Source organism: Castanea sativa, chromosome 5, assembly GCF_040712315.1.
Source record: "Castanea sativa cultivar Marrone di Chiusa Pesio chromosome 5, ASM4071231v1".
Classification (NCBI taxonomy): Eukaryota; Viridiplantae; Streptophyta; class Magnoliopsida; order Fagales; family Fagaceae; genus Castanea; species Castanea sativa.
The window spans coordinates 55,850,674-55,869,645 of record NC_134017.1 but is presented as its reverse complement, the minus strand read 5'-3'; the positions used below and the strand labels follow the sequence as shown (position 1 = coordinate 55,869,645).

Below are 18,972 nucleotides of genomic sequence, written 5' to 3'. Positions count from 1 at the left end.
GAGCTCTTCTACTCGACCCTCGAGTTGTTGAGTATACTGAGTTGAGGAAGATGAGGCAAGAGTCCTAAGAGATGAGGAAGACCTCATGCCAAGTCCCTTTACATTGCCAGATCTTGGCTTAAGAACCATCATAGATATCTCCTCTTCAGTCAAAGGTTGTACTTCAGGAGTGCTACAATGCTCATCTTGCACTCTTAACATCTCTTGCTATCATTTCAAATAATAGAAACCATCAGAAATATATATGTTCTAGTTTTACAAACATATATAGAATAAAAATACATATATATTCTAGTTTTGCAAACTCAAGGCATATACTGATATACATACATATGTATGTTCGCAATCAGGGTGTACCCACTGTTTTGTCTTTGAATTGAAGTGGGTATCATAGTAGACTTGTGCTAGCTTAGGAATATGACCTCCATTTTTCCGTCTCTGATTATATGTTTTTCAATGTTAGAAGACAAGTTAATTAATTACAACAAGTAATATACTAAGCTTTTGAAAAATTGAAATAACACACCGCCTCATCGACCCTAACTGCAAGCGACTTGTTTCCACATCTATGAATGTGTTTGTCAACTGTTCCCTCTTTATTTCTGTTTCTAGCATTTCTTGCTGAGACTTTCTATAAAGAATAAAGACCAAGAAAATATTAGAGTTTTGACTTAAGTTATATATATATATATATATATATATATATATATATATATATATATACACATAGATTACAATATAAATCTACTCCACCTTCCAAATAAATATTAATCAAACAAATTTGATAGAACGAATAATCTAGTAGACATGACACCATAATAAAATCTGCATAAAATATTACTCCAATGCATATATAGGTAGGGACTATGTAGGTGAAAGGTGAGAACATACTTCACTTGTAATTAAAATTTTCAAAGTATTAATTACCAGCCAATCTTCATCACTCCACTTTCCATCAATTAGTTCAATCCATTTTTCTCGTGTGACATTTTTTGGTGGGTGGTTTCTTGCATATGTGTTTCCTTCATCCTTCACAAGTTTCTTATATTTTGCGAACAACTTGTTGTAGTGGCTGCTCAATAATCTACCACACTTTGTATTTAGAGATTTGTTCACAAGTACAGATTCTCCTTGTATATCAAATTGATCCTGCAAAGTGAGGTATGTAAAAAGAAAATATCATTCATTGAATTCAATATGCTTAGTGACAGCATCAACAATACATTATAAAATACAACATAAAGTATAAAGAAATGTAATTAAAACAACAAAATCAAGCTCATGGACAACTATAAACATTTAAAATACCGTCACATTTTGAATGATCGCCTCTTTTTCACTGCTATCAACATTCTTCCAACTATAAACATTCATAGTGGACAAGTTCGTACACACTTGTACACCAATTTGGCTAGCAAACTTTCCTGCATGTTCACCAACAAGAGCATAAAACTCTGGGGCAATGTGGACTGGTAGCTTCCCATATTTCTCAACAAGTCCTCGTACCCCTAATCCACGTGCCATGCCACGGGCACGTCTAAAAGTCGATGCTATCAAGACATAATACAAATTAAATCAACAAGTGAACCAAATTTAGTGTGATTATGAAATCAAGTAATGGAACTTAAATATCTCACCATCCGTGGTAGACGGTGTGCCCACAAACTGTGCCTCAACATTAGTAGAAATTTGGGCAAGAGAATCTCCACCAAGATGCCTACTCGATGATGGGCCGGTATGCTGGACTGCTGGGGTAGATTCCTTATGCTTATAACGAGTCATCTGTATCATGCAAAAGTATATAAAAATATCTAAATTCATTACAAGTTAAGATATAAACAAGTTATTTCATCATTTAAAATATCTTCAATCGATGATTTTCATTGATCATTCCAAACACAATATTACAAAGTATCTTAGGCACCAAATCATGTATATAATACCTCAGAATCTCCACCGAGAAGTAGGCTCGATAATGGACTCTTATGCTGGACTGCTAGGGTAAATTTCTCACGGCATGAACAAGTGCTACGTCCTAGTGTCATCTGTATCATACCAAAATATGTATAAATTTTTAAATTCATAAAAAAAAAAAGAACAAGTTATTTCATCACAATATTACAAAGTACGAAGTATTGCATACACCAAATCATATATATAGTACCTCATTATTTAAAGGACTAGATAACTCATCATCACCAATAGCTGGTACATAGTCGTCGTCATCTACCTGAACACTTACTCTTTTTCTTCCCACATTTCCAGATTTAGGCAGAAAAGTTGACAAATGCTTCAATCCCAAAGCATTTATTTTCTCTTGGTTTTGCTTGATTCTTTGTGCTCTTTCCATCTCATATTCTGTTATTTTATTATGAGTATCTTTGCGCTTTTTGGCCATTTCTGCAACTATAGATTTACATAGAAAATAAAATATGATGTCTATTCATTACAAATTCTTCCCAAGTACGAAACATAAATTGGAACATCAAATAGAAATATACATGAACAAATAATAGGTAATCAAAAATTATTAATCACAAGTTTCCATATATAAAGGAAAAAAATGAAATCTACGTATCATAATCCATATCAGGATCCATATTAGAATCAGGAATGCTATGCACTTCATCTTCATTGTTATCTCCTTGCTTTCCCAAATCTTCTAGAATATTCTCAACTTCAATACCACCCTTACAATATTGAACATTATCTTCAACATCGATAGGGACAACATCGCTTATGGCTTCTTGTTGGAATGCTTCATTAGCTTCTGTTTGATCATTAGATTCTCCATCACCCACTTCTGGCACATCAAACACTCCCCTATATTGTACGAATTGCACAACATGCCAAAGTTCACCCCATTTGGTATCACGAAGGTAGAAAACTTGTTTCGCCTGACTAGGTAATATGAAAGGGTCATTTTGATACCACCGACTTTGCACATTAATACTTGTGCAATGTGTCTCAGTTCGTATCGTTCTCCTTCGACCGATCTTATTACCAGTATTGTACCATTCACACTGAAACAAAACAATTTTATACTAATACATATATTCTAATTCCCAAATTTTGCACACATGACCATAGAAGTCATGTATTTGTCCATCATAGTCCCCTTCTGTAGATACACCGCTATTCTGGGTTACACGACGATTGTCCAAGTCTTTTGTATGAAACCTTACACCATTAACTATGCAGACCGAGTATTCTTTCATTAGCAACTTAGGACCATTTGCTAATGACCACATTTGTTTTGTAACTTCTGATGAGTCGTTCTCTTTCAATCTATAGATCTATAATGACATGCAACATGCGACATTAGTAGTGAAAAAACTATCAAGCAACTTAGTACTATTTAATGTGTCACAAGATTCAAAATTTCTTACACGTTTTTTGAACCACTTAGGAAACTCTCGTCGTTGTATTTGAGTTATGTCTTCTCCAGTTGGATTATGTAATGTGTTTTTGTGTTCACTATTCAAAACAAGTGATTTATATTCAGCTAAGAAATGCAAATAATATTAAGGACAATTCAAGCATAATCAAAATATGACTTCACATACTCTAAATACGGCTCCAACTCGGGACAATTGTATAACAAATACCATTGAGCAATATCACGCAATTCACGTGACATCCCCACATCATTCTGCCTAGACCCGGTGGGTCAAGCTGTTTGTGAGAAAATCATCAACCCGTGGCCATATTCACCACAATCTGCATTTCTTTCCCTTCAATTGTGCACGGTTTCAGCTCCATCAAGATATAATGACGAGAAAGTAATACACTCTTTAAGAATGTAAGCCTCTGCAATTGAACCTTCTGGTCGAGCTTGGTTGGAAACATATCTTTTCAACGTTCCAAGAAATCTTCAAGGAAAAATGAATTGGGAGTATGACTACATACGCAATATAATTTGCTTTAAAAAAAAAAACGTTCGACAAACTATAATTAATGGATGGAGAGAATTACCTTTCAATGGGATACATCCATCTATATTGCATTGGTCCTCCAAGAATGGCTTCACGAGGTAGGTGAACAGCAAGATGAACCATTACATCAAAGAAGGCTGGAGGAAAATACTTCTCGAGTTTGCATAGTATGAGAAGTATACGTCCTTCTAATTTCTCCAAGTCGCTCTTCCTTAGAGTCCTAGAGCATAAGTCTTGAAAGAAACTACCCAACTCAAACAATACCGTACAAATGTCATTATCAGCAAAACCCCGCATCCCAATTGGAAGAATCCGTTGTAATAGCACATGACAGTCATGGCTTTTCAAATTTAATAGTCTACCATGTCTTGTGTTCACCGACCTTGATATGTTTTCTGCATAGCCATCTGGATATTTGACTGATTTCAAAAATTCATAAAAACCATCCCTTTCTTCAGGATACAATGAAAAGAAGGCATGAGGCTTGTCAAATGATCCATCAGGACGTTCTTGGAGGTGCAAAACACTCCTTATGCCCATATTTTTCAAGTCCTTGCGTGCCTTGTCTGTGTCCTTGTTTTTCCCCTCAATTCTCAACAAAGTTCCAAATGTACTCTCACTAATATTTTTCTCAACATGCATGACATCAATGTTGTGCTTAAGCTTCTTATTCCTCCAGTATGGTAGCTTGTATAGGATACTTTCCTTTGACCAATTCGGTTCTCCAATAATTGGACGCTTTTTCTTGTTGTTTGGATCCTTTCCCAAAATTATATTTGGCATTCGGTCTAATTGCTCATTTATCTTTTCCACCGGTAACTCCAATGATCTCATTCGTTTCTCAATTTTACCATTGAATGAACAACTCTTTCGCCAAGGGTGGTCCATAGGCAAGTAGGCTCGATGGTTAGTATATCTAATTTTACTTTCCAATGTCTCTGAATATGGTTCATCATTGCAAGTGTAACAAGCATGATAACCCTTTGTCCTCCACCCAGACACATTACCGAATCCAGGATAGTCATGTATTGTCCACAACAAAGCGACACGCATCTGAAAATGCATACCACAAGATGCATCGTAAGTGCGTGCACCCTCTTCCCATAACTCCTTCAACTCATCCACCAATGGCCTCAAGAAAACATCAAGCTCATTTCCTGGTTGATTGGGTCCAGGAATAAGTAAGGAAATCATAAAATAAGGTTCTTTCATAACTAACCAAGGTGGTAGGTTATAGGGAATGAGTATGACAGGCCACATACTGTAGTTATTGTTCATATTCCCAAAAGGGTTAAAACCATCTGTAGCCATCCCTAATCTCACATTGCGAGGTTCTAGGGCAAACTCACGATGTTTCAAATCAAACTCCTTCCACTCTTGACTATCAGCTAGATGCCTTAATATCCCATCATTCACACGTTTTTCTATGTACCATCTCATGTCTTCAGCTCTTTTTCTAGACATGTATAATCTCCGCAACCTAGGAGTCAATGGGAAGTAGCGCAATACTTTTTGAGCAATCTTCTTACCACCTGTTCTATTATCCTTGTATCTAGGCGTCTGACACACCGGACATTTATCAAGGTTTTCATTTTCCTTCCAAAAAAGAGCACAATCATTTTTACATGCATGAATGTGCTCATATGATAAGCCCAAGTCACGTAATATCTTTTTTGCTTCATAAGTTGACCTTGGAACCAAGTTACCTTTTGGTAAAAGCTTACTCAACAAGTCTAGTATCATGTCAAGCCCCTTATTACTCAAGTTGGTTGTTACCTTCACATTTAGCATCTCAATGACAAACTTCAAAAGAGTGTAATCTGTGCAACCTGGATACAGCTCATGCTTTGAATCACTAAACATTTTATCAAAATTACACACTTCCTCATCTTGCTGGGTTGTATCTCTTGGTTCCCCTCTAATTCGATCCTCCACCAAGGCATCAATGCCATCTAGATGATCATTGTCTAGCATTTCTTCATCATCAATGTTCTCATTTAATTCACGGGGTTCTCCATGATAGTACCACTTAGTATAATCTTGCATAATCCCACGATGAAGTAAATGAATTTGCACAATGTGAACAGACTGTTGATAGCAATTCAAACAGTCAATACATGGGCACGGAATTTTTCCACTTTGGTCCACCACAGTCATTGCAAAAGTAAGAAATGAATTCACCCCATCAATATATTGTTGACTTAGTCTGTCTCTAGGTGTCTTACCAAGTGTCATCCAACTATTATCCATATCTGATCACACATACAAGATGAAATGTCATACATAATGTTTTCTAACATCTAAACCTCCAATATACTTTGGAGTGACACATTATATCAAAAGTCACAATTTCATTCTTACAATCCTTTATTTTTAGTCCAAAAAGAATTAAAAGTTTGAAAATTGATAAATACTTTATGTATTCAATTCTAGATGTACTTCAAAACTTAGAAAATATACACAAATAAATCAACACTCCCAATATCAACTCAATCGCCATATAACACCATGCAAATATGACAAAATATGGACCAATATGAACATGCAAGAAAACAATATGGCATTTTATTAATTAAAAGGAAAACATGCCGATGGGCCCATCTCTCACCATCTCTCTCTCTCAAACCCATAATCTCAAATAGGGGGTAAGCTATGGACCTTTTTGTGCTATTGTGTTGTGTCCAGGTGAGCATAGCGCATGTATGTGTGAGTAGATTAGAAGCAGAATGTGGGTGTTGTGACTCCGTGATGGTGTGTGTATTGTGTACAAAAAGTGTAAATAGAGCTATAGAAAAATGAAAAGAGGAATTTCGGGTTTACCCAGCTGATGCCCTCTTTGTTCTTTTTTTTTTTTTTTTTTTGGTTCTCTTTGCTTTGATTATTGCTGGCTGTGTTGGTTTATTCTGTTGGTATTTGGCTGAAAAGAAAATGCAGAGAAAAAGGTTTTAGATTCGAGCAAAATAAATAAATAAATAAATAAGAAAATGAGTAAAGGAAGAAGAAAGAGGAAGCTCATTGAGTAGGTTGTGCTGGGTTTCTTTGTTGAGTAGGGTACCCCACAACTACAAGGCTAAGCCAATAAGCCTAGCCCTTTCATCCATCTATTTTGTTTCTCCTTTTTCCTATTGTAGGCTGAGGTAATAATAAAACTATACAAGTTTTAGTCTAATTTCGTGGGAACTCCTTTTTTGGGGTATGTCATTCAGTATTTTCTTCTATGCAAGTGAAGGATTCAAAATGCTTATGAATGAAGTGGTAATGGTTTTGTTGACTCTTTGAAAGTTGCTGCACATTAAGAGCTAAAGGGACTCATATTGTGTAGACTAAAAAAAGACTGCAAGTGATCCTCTATACGTGACACTAAAAAAAAGGTTGTAGGGCCCATCTCTTTCTCAATCAATGTAGTTTTATAGCCGTTGTATTTTGCAGATTCTATACGGTATTGGTAGATGAACAAAGGGAGTTTCCTACTATATATCAAGTCTAATAATTCTCCACATGAAGTTTGGAATATGGGAATGGTGCAAAAAGGCTAGCTAGTTGTCTAAGTATATATCTTTTTTCTTCTTCCAACTTTCTTTTTATTTAGTAAATATAAAGAATAATACTACATACAATAATGTGTCACAATTGATGAAATGACAAATTGTGAAAAATAAATAATAAAATAGTGTTAGTGACGAACTCAACCGAAAACTAATAACAATTTGTCATTTCAATAAATTAATGTGTACTATAATATTATTCAAATATAAACCTAACAAGTCCCTTAAAATAGCAAGGATTATAAATAAAATAAAAATAAAACAAGCTAATGAAGTTGGTCATTTAGGAATTTTTCCATCAAGTGAGATTTCCATAAAGAATGACTCCACTAACAATGCTTCTTTAAAAAATTAAATAGGACAAAGGGTTTTGGTGGTCCATATCCATCTCTTAAAATATAAGAAGAAAAAGAAAAAGCCTTGTTTAATTGCTTGGATCATTATTGAATTTTGCTTCAGATAAATAGTTGCCCCGTGTTGTTGCACGACAACCCTATCACACTTCCCACAAGATAACATTATTAAACTGGGATTCTCTTAGCAATACTCTAAAGGGTATTTTGTCTTCCCACAACCAAAAAAAAGAGAATCTCTACCATCTTGCCATGTGAACCAGAAACTAAATTAAAATAATTTCAACCATATAATATACAGTACTACTATATGTATTATAATTAAATTCATAATTCATATATGATGGATATACCCTATATTAGGTCAATGCTCTCTCTTCTTGTTGTTGGTCTACACGTGGGACACTTGCCTTAACTAAGATTATGAATCAAACAGTGGATCTTGACCACTTTATGGTTATTTACCTTTCATGCAAATTTACGTGATCCTTAGGAGCTAGTTTTGTAATTAATGAATTAGTTAGTTTCAATCAGTTAGCTTTAATAATATTTTCTTAACATGAAGTTAGTGATGTAATTAATACACAATCAATCATAAAAGAAGTTTATTTATCACACTCCTCATTTATTACAACACAAGCCACATGTCTGTGTTAAGACCTTTAAAAAAAGTTATGCAATTATTGAAAGCAGTTATGCAATTATGAGAAAACCCAAAAGTGATGAAAAATAAATTATAAATTGTTTATTAAGACTGATTGTTTTAAAAATAAAATTTTGATGCAGAATTGGAAAAAATGTCAAAACAAATAACTATTTTTTTATTTTTTATAATTTTTTTTTAAATTCTTTACTAACATGTGCTTAAGAGTATTCTCATTTAAGGTTTCAAAAGCTAAATATGCTATTTTTTAACATGTGATTCTAAAAAAGCACACTACACTAAGGGTATTATATTTAAAAGTTTTAACATCTTAGTTAGAGTAAAATATCATTTTTGACATCCTACAATAGCTGAAATCTTAAATGGGGTGGTAAAAAAATAGAAATGTTGATGTTAGATATATTATAAATTGATGTGTTAAATGTATAATTAAAGTGGCTTTTTTAGAGCATTCACAATGGTGATGCTAAAAAACTATTTTTAGTACCACCATATACAAAAGGGGGCTATAATGATGGTGCTATAGGTAAATTTTTTATCTACATTGCTACAGTGCACAACTATATATGACGGTATGTAGCGGAAAGCTAATTTTTATTTATTTATTTATTCTTACTCCTGTTAAATTAGTATTTATTTGTTTTTGTTTCTATTACTTTTTACTCAACCCGACACTTCTCAGATCTATCACCTCTCTCTCAACCCTCACAACTCTCACTTCTCTCTCTCAAAAACCATGTATCATGCATGCACCTTCTGTTGCAATGATTACAAAAATCAACTTGCAGCTAACTTTGACATACTTTGGGCTCAATATCAGTAAAGCACTGACAACTAGCTAGCATTGAATAGCTTCTTATAGCTACTTCATTTGCAATGACGTACAAAATGATAAAATATCTAGCAAATTAGCAATTAATAGGGTCTTATCTCTTTAACTTTTTAAACTACTAATATTTGCTTGTTTCCTAGCTAGTACTATTTATCTACCTTGATTAACACCACCACCATGAATGATGCATGCTCTTTTAAATACTATGAATCTACCTACCAAGATAGGGGTTGGTAGTCATTGAACTCATCTATAGTCTTAAACGTGTAAAAGAGAAAATCTCCAAGATGCATGATTTCATTCCAATGCATAGAAGATACATAAGAAAAAAAAATGAGCAGCATAGAAAAAGATAGATTAATAAAACCTTCAAGAATCCAACTTCAATGACAATCATAACATGTGTAGGGTCCTCAAGCTCTGACATCAATTTGCCACAAATTTTGAACCTAACAAAGAATAATGAAATATTCCTTCAATAATCTTCCTTCACCAACTATTGAATTATATTATAAATAAATAAATAAAAACATTATTTTGGAATATTGATCTGATTAAATCACATAGATCAATTATAAAAAAAAAAAAACGAATGTCAAACTTTTTCCAATTTGTCTTCCTCTTGTTTATAAGACAAAATTTAAATTTGCATCTACCCATGGTAATTATTCTTTGTCGTCAAAATGCTTATATGACTTGAAAATTAATTAATCCCACAATTCTCTTTTTACAATAATCATCTTCATTCCCTTTAGAGGCTCCTGGACCAACATTTTACTCACCAAAGTCACTATCTCAGCTGACCCCAAAGTTCATTACCACGTGTGGCTAGAAATCACTCCCACAAAATTACGTGGACAAGGCAAAACAAAAAAAACCATTATATTGGATGTGGTTCCTTATCCTCATTAGATTACATTTACACTGCACCCACCATTGACAACTCAGTCCCCTTCTCTAAACTCTTCCATCTCTTCCCACCAAAACCCCATAACCAAGAAAAGCTCACAAACTATGGATTCTCTACCATTGAACCAATCTCTCTCTCACCTCAAACTCTCTCCCAAACTCTTTACTTTCCCTTCTTCTTTTCTTTCCCAACAATCTCTCACCCTCAAACCAAACCACACTAACCCCACTATTTTCAGTTTCACTCTCTTTGCAATTAAGTTCAATAATCTTCACAATCAAACAGAGTCATTTTGTTCTATTGCATTGTAATCACAGTTTTTATAAATTCAAGAGATCTAGCAAGCACACAAAATAGAGAAATCTGAAGGTTATGTTTAGTTAAGAGGGATACATCAGAAGAGAAGAACATGAGATTTGAGGAAACTCACAAATTCTAATGAACTTCAACAAGATAGGAATCAAATCAAAACCTTGGCATTACAAAATTCCTGGATTGTCTTTGTCCATCATTTAACCACTCTGGCAGCAAACAGTACGAAATATTCAGCTTTTTTTTTTTTTTTTTTTTTTTTTTTTTTGTAAAGTGAGCATCAGATGGAAACACAAAACAATTACTCCAAAGTCACTATATGCAGAAAAAAAAACAGGGAGACATGAGAAGTAAATGTGAATGTACAAAGAGATATAAATGGCTTACTCATCAACAATGGAGATCAATGAGAGAGAAAGAGAGAGAGGATCGATGAAAGTGAGAGCTTACCGATCAATGAGGGAGGAGAGGCGTGAGGTCTGTGGGAGTCAGAAACGCGTGAGTAGAGGAGCACGAAAGATAGGTTAGGGTTTTTTTTTTCAAATAAAAAAAAATGAAAAATAAAATTGGCGCTGAAAATTGGGCATGGCGCTAAAAAAAATTAACATGGCGCTGAAAAAAACAATTAACCTGAAAATTATGCTGGCGCTAGGAATTGATCCCTTGAGGGAGTGCTACTCCACAAAGAAGTGCTACCAATAGACTACCAAACAACATGTTACTTATAAGTGGACACTAAATCAATTTATTCTAACACTAGTGGATATTTAAAGTTTTCAAGAACAATAAAAGAAAAAAACATGCAAACACATTTTTTTAATATGCTTTCCGAAAATTGATAGTTATGATAACAAAAATAGTAAATTCAAATTATATTTTAAATTAAAGCGTAAATGCACTTTTAGTTCCTACATTTTGACGTTTTTCCATTTTAGTCTCTACATTTTATTTTGACCACTTTTAGTCTCTAAATCAATTAACGTGTGTTATTTTCTTTCTTTCCATCAGTCAACCGACAGAAATAGCTGAGGTGGCAGCCAAAGACATTAAAATATTATTAAAAATGTCACGTCAGCATCTATTTTTTTAAAAATAATTTGTCAATTTTAACTAAATAAAAAAAAACAGAATTAAAAACAATAAAATCAAATGCCTATGAACACAAGAACACAAACCTAGAAAATCAAACCAAGAACACGAATCAAATGCCAAGGAAATTAAAACACCTTCAAAGATTCAAAACACAAAGAACACAAACCCAAACCCAACCCTCAATCTCTAGCAAACCCAGAACACCACATGAAAAATCCAACCCTCCATACAAACATCAAACCTAGAAACCATCACAACAGCCACAACCCACCATCCCAACCGCCACAACCAAACCCAACTCGGTCTCAACCCCAGCCACCCCGATTTCTACACACCCTAACCCAACCTCAACCCCAGCCACCCCAGCCGGTCTCAACCCACCCACTCCAGCCTAACCTAAACCCAATCCGACCTCTACCCACCCCAACCGGCTCACAACCCACCCACCTCAAAATTGAACTCTAATTAAAATTCAATTTAGAATCTAATTGAATTTAGACTCTTTAATTTTTGCACATAATAATTCACTGAATACACAATAACTTATTATTGAACACATGTTTTGAAAATCCAACCGTTGGATTACATTTTTTATATGACCTTAACATGCATGCCAATTTTCATGTCAATCGGATGTAATTTACCATTTGATCTATGAACTCATCTTTTATACATTATTTTAAACTACTAAAACTTGAATCTAGACAATTGATTGATGACATGGCTATTAATCTTTGATCACTATGGAATTTTGTAAGCATGAAAAATATATGAAGATAATATAATATAATGGTAGATTTGTCAAAATTCACATCGAATTAAAGAAATATAGGGTTGGGTTCAAGTTACACCTGATGTAACTCAAAAAAATGTTACAACACCCAATAACTTATTATTGATTGCATATTTTGGAAATCCAACTGTTGGATTACATATTTTATATATTCTTAACCTGCATGCCAATTTTCATATTAATCAGATGTAATTTACTATTTGATCTATAACTCATCTTTTATGCGTTATTTTAAACTATAAATCTGAATTAAAACAATTGATTGATGACATCACTATTAATCTTTAATCACCTTGAAATTTTGTAATCATGAAAAATATATAAATATAATGTAATCTAACGGTAAATTTGTCAAAATTCACATTGAATTAAGAAATATATGGCTGGGTTCAAGTTACACCTGATATAACTCTAAAAAATGTTACACCACCCAATAAATTATTATTGAATTCATATTTTGGAAATCCAACCGTTGGATTACATTTTCTATATGTTCTTAAAATTCATGCCAATTTTCATGGATATCGGGTGTAATTTACCATTTGATCTTTAAAACTCATCTTTTATGCATTATTTTAAACTAAAAAAACTTGAATTTAGACAATTAATTAATGGCATGCCTATTAATCTTTGCTCACCTTTAAAATTTGTGAACATGAAAAAAATATGAAGGTAATGTAATCTAACGATAGATTTGTCAAAATTCACATTGAATTAAGAAATATAGGTCTGGGTTCAGATAACACCTAGTGTAACTCTAAAAAGTGTTACATCACCCAATAACTTATTATTGAATTCATATTTTAAAAATCCAACCGTTGGATTACATTTTCTATATTCTCTGAACATGCATGCCAATTTTCATGCCAATCGAGTGTAATTTGCCATTTAATCTTTAAACTCATCTTTTAAGCGTTATTTTAACTTACAAAAATTTGAATTTAGACAATTGATCGATGACAAGCCTATTAATCTTTGATCACTTTGAAATTTTGTAAGCATGAAAAATATATAAAAATAATATAATCTAACGGTAGATTTGTCGAAATTCACATTGAATTAAGAAATATAGGTCGTGTTTAGGTTACACTTGATGTAACTCTAAAAAATGTTACACCACCCTATAACTTATTATTGAATTATTATTTTGAAAATCCAACTGTTGGATTACATTTTCTATATGTTCTTAAAATGCATGCCAATTTTTATGCCAATTAGGTGTAATTTGTCATTTAATCTTTAAACTCATCTATTATGCGTTAGTTTAAACTACAAAAACTTAAATTTAGACAATTGATTGATGACATGCCTATTAATTTTTGATCACCTTGAAATTTTGTAAGCATGAAAAACATATGAAGATAATGTAATCTAACGGTAGATTTGTCAAAATTCACATTGAATTAAGAAATATAGGTTTGGGTTCAAATTACATCTGGTGTAACTCTAAAAAGTGTTACACCACCCAATAAATTATTATTGAATTCATATTTTGAAAATCCAACCGTTGGATTACATTTTCTATATATGTTCTTAAAATGCATGCCAATTTTCATGCCAATTAGGTGTAATTTGTCATTTAATCATTAAACTCATCTATTATGCGTTAGTTTAAACTACAAAAACTTAAATTTACACAATTGATCGATGACATGCCTATTAATCTTTGATCACCTTGAAATTTTGTAAGCATGAACAACATATGAAGATAATGTAATCTAACGGTAGATTTGTCAAAATTCATATTGAATTAAGAAATATAGGTCTGGGTTCAAATTACACCTGGTGTAACTCTAAAAAGTGTTACATCACCCAATAAATTATTATTGAATTCATATTTTGAAATCCAACCGTTGGATTACATTTTCTATATGTTCTTAAAATGCATGCCAATTTTCATGCCAATTAGGTGTAATTTGTCATTTAATCTTTAACCTCATCTATTATGCGTTAGTTTAAACTACAAGAACTTAAATTTAGATAATTGATTGATGACATGCCTATTAATTTTTGATCACCTTGAAATTTTGTAAGCATGAAAAACATATGAAGATAATGTAATCTAACGGTAGATTTGTCAAAATTCACATTGAATTAAGAAATATAGGTCTGGGTTCAAATTACACCTTGTGTAACTCTAAAAAGTGTTACACCACCCAATAAATTATTATTGAACTCATATTTTGGAAATCCAACCGTTGGATTACATTTTCTATATGTTCTTAAAATTCATACCAATTTTCATGTTAATTAGGTGTAATTTGTCATTTAATCTTTAAACTCATCTATTATGCGTTAGTTTAAACTACAAAAACTTAAATTTAGACAATTGATTGATGACATGCCTATTAATCTTTGATCACCTTGAAATTTTGTTAGCATGAAAAACATATGAACATAATGTAATCTAATGGTAGATTTGTCAAAATTCACATTGAATTAAGAAATATAGGTATGGGTTCAGATTACACCTGGTGTAACTCTAAAAAGTGTTACACCACCCAATAAATTATTATTGAATTTATATTTTGAAAATCCAACCGTTGGATTACATGTTCTATTTGTTCTTAACATGTATGCCAATTTTCCTGCCAATCGGGTGTAATTTACACATTATTATCCATTTAACTAATTAAATCTAACCCAAACCTAACTCAACCAAATTATTATGGGTAAACTCCAACCCACTCAATTACCCAATTATCAAAATTACCAAATTGCCTCTAAAACTTGCAAATAGCCAAAGTACTCCTAAAATCCTCTAAAATTGCCAAAATGCTCCCTAAGCCTAAAAAATGACCGAAATACCTCTAAAATCATAAAATTACCAAAATACCCCTAAAACTTAAAACATTACCAAAATATCCCCCGAAACTAAAAAAATACCAAAATTCACCCTAAAGCTAAGAAATAATTGAAATACCCTTGGAACCTTCAAAATGACCAAAATACCCCTCGAAACTTAAAAATGACAAAAATACGTCCTAAATCTAAGAAATGACTGAAATACTTCCCAAAATTTAAACATTACCAAAATACCCATGAAACCTAAATATGGCCAAAATACCCTTGAAATATGAAAATTACCAAAATACCCCCCTAAACCTAAAAAATAACCAAAGATACCCTCAAAACCCAATAAAATGACCAAAATACCCCCTAAACCTAAAAAATGACCAAAATAGCCAGAAATTATAAAAATGAGTATTTTTGTCATTTAGGGGTATTTTGGTCATTTTTAGGTTTGAGGGCATTTCGATCATCTTTTAGGTTTAGGGTGTATTTTTATGATCGTATAGGTTTTACGGCCATTTTTTGCATTTTATAGGTTTCAGGGGTATTTTGGTCATTTTTGAAGTTTTTGGGGGTATTTTGGTCATTTTTTTAGGATTAGGAGTATTTTGGTAATTTTAAAGCATTAAGGCTATTTTGGTCAGTTTTTAGGTTTCAAAGCTATTTAGGTTATTTTTTGAGAATGTGGGTGCTATTTTGGTAATTTTTTGTTTTGGGGGTATTTTGGCCAAATTTTAGGTTTCGAGGGGTAATTTTTTAGGTTTTGTGTGTACTTTGGTCATTTTTTAGGATTAGAGTATTTTGGTCATTTATGAGGTATAGGGGATATTTTGGTAATTTTTAGTGATTTTTGAGCATATTTGGTGATTTTGGGGGTATTTTAGTAATTTTATAGGTTATTTTATGGGTATTTTGCTCATTTTAGAGATTTAGAGATATTTTGGTCATTTTAGTGGGTTTTTAGCATAATTGGTGATTTTAGAGATTGTAGGAATATTTTGGTCATTTTAAAGGTTTCATGGGTATTTTGCATATTTTAGAGATTTTGAGGATATATTGGTCATTTTGGTGGATTTTGAGCATATTTGTTGATTTTATAAAAAATTAGCTTTGGGTAGAGTATGGATATCTATGGATAAACAAACCGGGTATATATGGGTATACCCTGCCCATGACAATCCTTAATTATTTGTAAACAATAGGTGACAAACACTTATTTTGTCACCAAAAACACCTCAATCTTAATATTAGATGATGAATTTGGAATTTCATCACCTCTGGTTAGTTTTTGGTTAAACAATAGGTGACAAAAATTTATTTCGTCACCAAAAACACCTACATCCTAATATTGGGTGACGAATTTAAAATTTCGTCACCTCTGGTAAGTTTTTGGTGACGCAAATATTTCGTCACCCTAGGTTTGCCTTTTTTTCATGACCTATAGTGACAAAATAAATATTTCGTCACCAATTTGTACATCTTTGGTGACGAAATATTGATTTCGTCACCAATTGGTACATCTTTGGTGACGAAATATTGATTTCGTCACCAATTTTAATATTTTTATAATATTTGGTGACGAATTCTTCTTTTCCTCACTAAATGTTATCATTTGGTGACGAAATTGTTTATCCTCACTAGATTTCGTCACCATAGCCCACTTTTGTTGTAGTGAGAATTTGCTTTGGGTAGAAATTGAGTGACATAAAGATCACTTTGTTTAAGACCATGTAATTTGCATTACATGTAAATCTAAAAGATAAGAGTATTGGAATTTGCATTACACGAGTGTTGAAGCAGATGCAAGTGATATTTCAAGAGTTTAAATGTCACCCCTTGCCAGCACACTAGATTAATGGAAAAATTATATATTTACTATAGAATCTTAGAAGTTATAGTTGCGTCAAGTAGTTTCACTAGATAAATGGAATTAAATAAGCAAGCTTAACGTTCAATAAAGAACCCATAAAGTGGATATACATATGTTTATTCATATTGTGTATATACATATGTTTATAAATAATAAAAAATAATAAAAATCCATTAAATTGCATATGAGATAGAAGTTTTTCTGTCCATTTTATTGTGTATAAGAGCTTCATCTAATATATTCAGCACTCATTCCTCTGTTGCATTAGTGTAGTCCATTTTGAAACTTGAGTTGAGCAAACTCAAGTTTCAAGTAGATAGCTATTCACGTGGATTGTTTAATTGAAAATACCACATTAAACTATCCACATGAGAAGCTATCTAGTTAGAACTTGAGTTTGTTAGACTTAATTTTCACTTGAAACTCAAGTTTGCTAAACTCAAATTTCAAAAGACATAACTAAATAACTTCAAGTAGTGGTTTATCTGTACTATTTTTTTGCAAAAATTGAATATTTGGCAAAAAAAAGTCTTATTTACTATGGTTTATCTTTTCTTTTTTTATATTAAAATATAACATATATACATGTTTATACATAAAATATTCATCTGTTATATTCATCATTCACTCCTTTGTTTCATTAATTATCCCCACAAACTTAGTGCATTTGGATATTATATACAAATGATCATATGCTAGTGAATACAAATTAAATTGCATCTTTTATTTACTTTAGTTTTTTTTTAATTTAGTATTCATGACCATTTTGATGATGAAACAACTAGGTCACGTAAGCCAGATGGTGATATCAACTTTATCTATGATAATAGAGACTTTGTTAAGTCCATTATCAAATTTCAAATGGAGGTGGAAAATCAACGCATTAAATCTTTGTCATTGTTTTCATTATTGTAATTAGTGGTTTCAGCATGTTTTGAATTTATTTTTTACTCTCCTGTGATAAATCAGTAGCATATGATGTTAAAGGCAATAGTCAAGAAATTAAGGCACACAATAGGTGCTACGAACAATATAATATAAACCATGTACAGTTACAGTCATAAATCGATATGGCTGACTGGTGCTATGAACAATCTTTTAAGGATGATGTACAATTACAGTCATGAAATAATTTCCTTTTTTTTTTGGCTAAAATGATTTACAATCATCAATATATATATAAAAGCAGAGACCTCATGCAGAAATGTATGAGGTTCTGCCACGTGGCGCTTTGTATGAGTACTTTTTCATTTAGCTCTTCACCTCTCATCTTCTTATCAATGATTAGTTTAAGCCATAAATGTAGAAAATTAAAAGATTTGGTTCTACTCCCTTTTTCAACTTTTGAACTCTTCCACTTTTAATTCATTAATTTAATAAATGAAAGGTTTTCTCCATTCAATGTTAATTTTCATGTTCTTTTATATATTTCAGTTTCACAAAATATCAAAAGGCCAAAAGAAAAATAGGACTGGAGAGATAGAGAGACAAAGAGTGGGAAATTAGTGTCAAAAGAGTATGAAATTGCTTTTGGTTTCAGATGCATATGCTCTAAACTCCTTAACAACATTATCAAAGCTTGATACAATGCTTTCACAACATATGGGGTTTCTAAAAGGTATGTGTTTTTTATTTTTATTTATATTTTTGGAAAGTGTTTAATCTTTGTAAGCGATTAAGGTACTCAGATATAAGTAAAATTAAACTTAAGATACGAAATAGTATAAGTTTATATTTCTCTGTTCAATTATTGTTTTTTTTTTTTAATCTCTTCACATGTATATTTAGTTTTAAGAATTAGAAACCTTAAATCTTAGATGTTTAGAATTCAAAAGTTCATGTGTTTTCTTTAAAAAAATAAATAAATACTCCT

At 32.1% G+C, this 18,972-nt stretch overlaps 1 protein-coding gene and 2 long non-coding RNA genes across 3 annotated transcripts; all 3 read right to left on the bottom strand.

The window, feature by feature from the left end:
- Positions 1 to 3,195: 3,195 nt before the first annotated feature.
- LOC142635964 (uncharacterized) lies at positions 3,196 to 3,608 on the bottom strand. The gene is made up of 3 exons (XR_012844221.1): positions 3,567 to 3,608; positions 3,390 to 3,477; positions 3,196 to 3,296 (listed from the first exon to the last, which is right to left on the bottom strand). It is a non-coding gene; the product is annotated as an uncharacterized LOC142635964 (long non-coding RNA).
- A 128-nt stretch (positions 3,609 to 3,736) lies between these two features.
- On the bottom strand, positions 3,737 to 6,185 carry LOC142635441 (uncharacterized). The gene is made up of 2 exons (XM_075809593.1): positions 3,976 to 6,185; positions 3,737 to 3,872 (listed from the first exon to the last, which is right to left on the bottom strand). Exons 1-2 carry the CDS (start codon positions 6,183 to 6,185, stop codon positions 3,737 to 3,739), a joined length of 2,346 nt encoding a protein of 781 aa, XP_075665708.1.
- A 4,524-nt stretch (positions 6,186 to 10,709) lies between these two features.
- LOC142636051 (uncharacterized) lies at positions 10,710 to 11,240 on the bottom strand. The gene is made up of 3 exons (XR_012844247.1): positions 11,182 to 11,240; positions 11,002 to 11,030; positions 10,710 to 10,760 (listed from the first exon to the last, which is right to left on the bottom strand). It is a non-coding gene; the product is annotated as an uncharacterized LOC142636051 (long non-coding RNA).
- Positions 11,241 to 18,972: the final 7,732 nt, after the last annotated feature.

Bases quoted from the DNA above. Each gene is read 5' to 3' on its own strand.
- LOC142635441 (XM_075809593.1), bottom strand. From the start codon at position 6,185: ATGGATAATAGTTGGATGACACTTGGTAAGACACCTAGAGACAGACTA. The intron at 3,873-3,975 runs GTAATTCTCTCC...TTTTCCTTGAAG, and splicing joins TGGATGTATCCCATTGAAAG to ATTTCTTGGAACGTTGAAAA.